This window comes from Limulus polyphemus, unplaced genomic scaffold, assembly GCF_000517525.1.
Source record: "Limulus polyphemus unplaced genomic scaffold, Limulus_polyphemus-2.1.2 Scaffold1047, whole genome shotgun sequence".
In the NCBI taxonomy this organism is placed as follows: domain Eukaryota; kingdom Metazoa; phylum Arthropoda; class Merostomata; order Xiphosura; family Limulidae; genus Limulus; species Limulus polyphemus.
In genome coordinates, this window is record NW_013666657.1 from 16725 (window position 1) to 21954 (window position 5230).

The 5230-nt window shown below is 33.7% G+C and overlaps 1 protein-coding gene across 1 annotated transcript; it reads right to left on the reverse strand.

Annotated features, from left to right (window-relative positions):
* Nucleotides 1–1940: 1940 nt before the first annotated feature.
* Nucleotides 1941–4178, reverse strand: LOC111086365 (putative protein TPRXL). The gene is made up of 2 exons (XM_022388938.1): nt 3998–4178; nt 1941–2695 (listed from the first exon to the last, which is right to left on the reverse strand). Exons 1-2 carry the CDS (start codon nt 4176–4178, stop codon nt 1941–1943), a joined length of 936 nt encoding a protein of 311 aa, XP_022244646.1.
* Nucleotides 4179–5230: the final 1052 nt, after the last annotated feature.

Genomic DNA, 5230 nt, shown 5'->3' on the forward strand with positions numbered 1-5230 from the left:
ACCTTCCCTCTAGTCTATCACTTCTAAATTAAGGGCAGCTAGTGCAGATAACCCTCCTGTAGCTTTGAGCGAAGTTCAACAAACATCACATCTCGTCGTCTTTTTAAACTGTCATTAGTCAAGTGGTTAAGATATTTGAAAAAATAATAATTAGTAAATGTAGGCAAAATTCATCTATGATCACACGTACATAAAGAAAAGTGTAGACTAATATAAATATATCCAATAGATAGCCGCAATATATACATATACTTACTAGGGTTGGGAGTTGTTGAGATTAATGGTACAGCAACCAGAACTTTTCCGTCTATTCCAGTGCAGGTAAGTTCTCCATTTTGAATTCTTCTTTCTAGTTCTTTTTTTGCTTCTTCAAGTGACGTCTGGTCAATGCTGTAACTTTCATCGTGAACTGGAACCAGGTTGAAGCTGAAGATAATACTTCCTGTTTTGATGTAAATAACAGCATTTACTGACCTAGAGAGATGACTCTACCTGATAAGACTAATCCACAAATATGAAGTTTGAAGTTAAATTATCGGATTCACAAAAAACATTTCCAACTGTTTTAAGCAACAATGACATTCATTAGCGTTAATATCTTATTTATTAATCAAGACAACTGCGTTTTTGATGTCTGTAATATACAGGCAAACCTTTTGATCTTCTGACTAAGATTGAATGCAGGTGACCTCACAGCCTTATTTTGTGGAGTTATTAATTAACTAAATCCCATTTATAGCCTTTTTAAGGCACGCTAAGCATCAGAAGGGATTTTCCTAACTAAACAATTGAACGTTTTTAATTTTGATACGTGTATTATACAATAGCACAACTCGATAGAATTTATAGCTGACTTCTAACATGTTTTACTTCTAATAAGATTTATATCCCCTGCTGTGATTGGCTCTTCCAAAAAAAATTTCCAAGTAATATTTTAATTGGGAACTTCCATCATCAGCCAAAATAGTATATTGTTAGAAACACTGGTAAAATGCCAATGACATTTGTAGCCAATCAGAATTTTAACTTTTATTTGTCATTAGAGAAACAGAAATTTCTATTTCTAAGCTGCACATTAGGCAGTTTAGAAATGCACGTCCACCCACCAGAATTACACAACACATGATGAATTGCACATTAATAGAAACCCTGCTTTAATGTGTATATTGCACGTCTTTGCTTCAAAGATGTGTAGAAGGCCAACAGAACAAATTGACTATAGAGTGTTCTAAAATAGAGTTGCATAGGAAGTCCATTTATAATCACTTATAGACAGAAGTCGAAAATACGACAAAGCAATCGGAGGTTAGCTGTAAAATTCAAATATGATTGTTAGTATATTAATATTTAGTTGTTTCACAAATGTTACCGTATCATTAAGAACTTGTAAGTACAGACATGACTAGTCTTCAATATAAATATTAAAATAATTGTTTGTGATCATCTTATATTGCACAACGGTATGTCTACGGATAGCCCATTGTGTAGATTTGTGCTTACATTCAAACAAACAAACAAATCAGACCTCAGATACTGAAATTCATTATTTTATGCAAAGATTTCGAATTCCTAAATTTTATACCTTCTGACCGATAGAAATTAACTTTAGTATAAACTGTTATTAAAAATAAAGAGCGAGGTGGTATTTTGGGACTATGTATACAAGAACAGCACGTATTTTGTAAATTATCATTCTGTGTCTAACTTTATCTACTAAACATACCTCTTTACAAATCTGCAAAAAAGGCGAAATTATCTACGTTTCGAAATCCCATACAATTTAGACTTAATTAAAATGAAAATTTAGAAAATACTTACGTTAAATAAGTCTTTATAATAATCTTAAAGAGAAAACAACACCTATTAAAAGAACAACGAGTTTTAGTTTCATCATGAAATTTGTTGTTTAAATACACAGAAAGCCAATGTCGTTTTTTAAATCATTTACCTTCAGACACAGTAATATCCTGAAAACACTTTTCCGGGAGTCTTATTTTTAAGGAGAGTTGAGATACTATATGATTTTTGAATTTCTGTTCTCGTCCTTTGACAACGATGTCATATTTATCATCAAACTTAAACGCAACTGATATTTTCACAGTGCTAATACTGTTAGTAGTAGGTTTTCGAGTTATGGATGAAGATGAGGCAACAGAAGGAGCTTCTGTCGATTGTGAAGATGACGTTGGAGAAGGACTTGACGATGTAGGACTACTGGAGCTTGTTGGTGATTGGCTAGAAGAACTAATCTGTGAAGAACTAGTTGATGATTGGCTAGAAGAACTAATCTGTGAAAAGGTAGTTGGTAATTGGGTAGAATAACTCATCTCTGAAAGACTCGTTTCTTCAGTATTGTCAGTACTAGCTGAAAGATCTTCTGTCGTTCCTGTGAACTCACTCGTTTCATCAGTAAAGTCTGTTGTCAAGGTTTCGCTAGAGGTTTCTTCCGTACTATCCAAGTCAAGAGTTGATGAAATATCGTCAGTAAAATAAGTATCTGTTGTAGATATTAAAATATTTTCATAAGGGGGTTCTTCTGTTTCAATCGTCTCCATAGAAACAGAATGAACAGGCATCTGTTCACCATCAAGACTTGTTAATGCCAATGTTCCATTCTCACTCATTTTCTTCAATTCTTCAGCTTTTCCCTCTGAGTTGTTAGAACTTGTCATGTTGAAATCAACAACAATACTTCCTATAAAAAACAGCAACAAAAGCCAGTTAGTCGTATTGAACGTCAATGTAAAAAAATGTCCATAACGTAAGGATTGACAATATTGCTTGAAACATTCTAAAACATAAAACATAAACTTTGAAACAAAACTTAAAACCTGTATCATAGTAAAAAAAATGTATCATTTCAATGTATCAATTCAACCAGAAGATTGGATTATCATGAAAACAGAAGTGGAATGCGTGTAAATCTTAGCAAACTCTTATTCATGTTTTGTTTTTATCTTAGTCTGGAAACAGAGAAAATGTATTACAGAATGCAAGATCTTTCTATTTAAAAGATCACTAACTTCTGATTTCCTGAAGCATTATCATTATCATCCTTCTTGGCGTTTTGATTTTTAGAAGCTGCAGAACTGGCAGAATAACATGGGCTGATGGAATACTTTTTCTTCCACTAAGTTAAATGGTATAGTACAAAGACCAATGTTTCTAATCCCGTAGTTTTAAAGCCTGATATAGATCTCTTCGAGTTTATTTGTGCGGCAAAACATCCTAGATTTTGTACTAAAATTATGGTGTTGAAGTTTAGTCAAAGTGAGGAACATAAATACTGTTTTATATACTTTGCAATGTAAAATATACCTTAGTAAGCAATGTTAGAAGGATTGTTCCAACGTTTTATTTACTATAAAATAACCACAATGACATTGTAAACCATTTTCTTCAGTTGAAACGGGCTATTTCTTTGAGCCATATTATTGTATATCAGGTTCTATTTTTACATCCAAAGGATTAAGCTTTATACGCCCCCAGTAGCTTAGCGGTAAGTTTGAGGACTTATAATGTCAAAAATTGGGTTTCGATACTCGTGGTGGGCACACCACAGGCAACCCATTGTTTTGCCTTTGCGGTTCGGTTCGTAACAAACCAACCAACAAACAGCAGCTCTATATATTTATCAGAGCCACCTAGATCTTGTTTTTACGGAAATATAATATGATAGTAAGAAATTTTTGAAACGAAAGCATATAATAAATTTCAAACTAGTAAGCATTTGCTTAGAAAGGCAAAAATAAGTTGGTCTTAACGTGTACTTACATTTCATGTCGTATTAGGAATAACATTCTCTAAAGCCACGTGTTTACGATATTCGATAGACTACAACTTCAATTGACATAAATTTTAAGAGTAATTCGTAAAGTTAAATATTGTGTTTTGAATTGTATTATGTAATTTTATTTAAATCATCGTAATTTTGTACTTTGTTAATAAAAACATAATTAGCACATCCACACAGCAAACGCCATATAACACAACATACCTCTTCTAACTGTAAGACCTCGAATAGTAGACAATTGAGTTTGTAGAAGATCGGCTATTTGTTTGCGAATATGATCTATGAATTCCTGCTTTCTTCCTGACACAGTCTTGTTATAATCAGAATTTAGTCTGATTGTAACTCGAACGAACTTTTCCTGTCCAGTGTTTTGATAGCTCTTCATCTTTCCGAATGTTTCAGTGTCGTTTACAGTATCGTAAAGTACAAATGATTGTGTAACTGTTGGAGACTCTGTGGTTGACGGTATGTCTTCAAGAACAGGTCTAAAGAAAGTAAAGGACAACCAAAGCTATTAAAATATAAAAAAACATTTAAAGTAAATCACTCTGACTAACCACTTTTTAGGGCCTCACTAAACCCATCGCATTTATCACGTTAAAACTCTAGACCGGACGTAGCATAGACTCCATAAGTTTTCAGAAGGCATCTTATTCGATTGTAACTCGTTCCTCAAAGACTATGGTTGGAAACTGGCTGAACGATGTCATAGAGGATTATGGTGGCGAATGCAACGTTCAAGTTCATTCCAAAGATACTTCTAACCAGACTGAGATCTGGTGCTTGTTCTGGCCAATGAAGTTAACTAAAATCATTATTATGTTCTTCGAACCAAACGTTCTAACAATAGAAGTGTTTTGGATTGTTGGTTACCACCCCAGAAGAGCCTTTGTACATCAGGTTGGAGATGCAGTTTTGTGGGGTGAAGATGGTCTGGAAACAACATCTAGAAACATACTGGATACTATTTGCCCTTTTAAATAAATCAAAGGGTTTAGATATTGCCATAAGGACAGTTTCCACACTATTACACTATCTCCAGCAGCTTTCCAGTATAACACAAACAGAGTCAGGTTCTTAATGTAGTTTCTTCTTTTTTACTTTGCAATCAGCACAGAAAATATGTTTAAAAACACAGTTCACAAGTCACATCATACGCTTTTAGGCATTTATTGCTAATATGTCTTCGGTTTGAAGTTGCAAGAATCCTGATTACATTCTGAAAAAGTCGATCACTTGGGACACAGTTTGACGCTTACTGAATTTTACAAGCTGGTCCAATTGTTATTATTTTTCCTCGTTCACCACAATTGATTGGTGACTATGGTTTCTTTATAGTGGCAGATGTACTCCCTTGATTGGTGACTATGGTTTCTTTATAGTGGCAGATGTACTCCCTTGATTGGTGACTATGGTTTCTTTATAGTGGCAGATGTA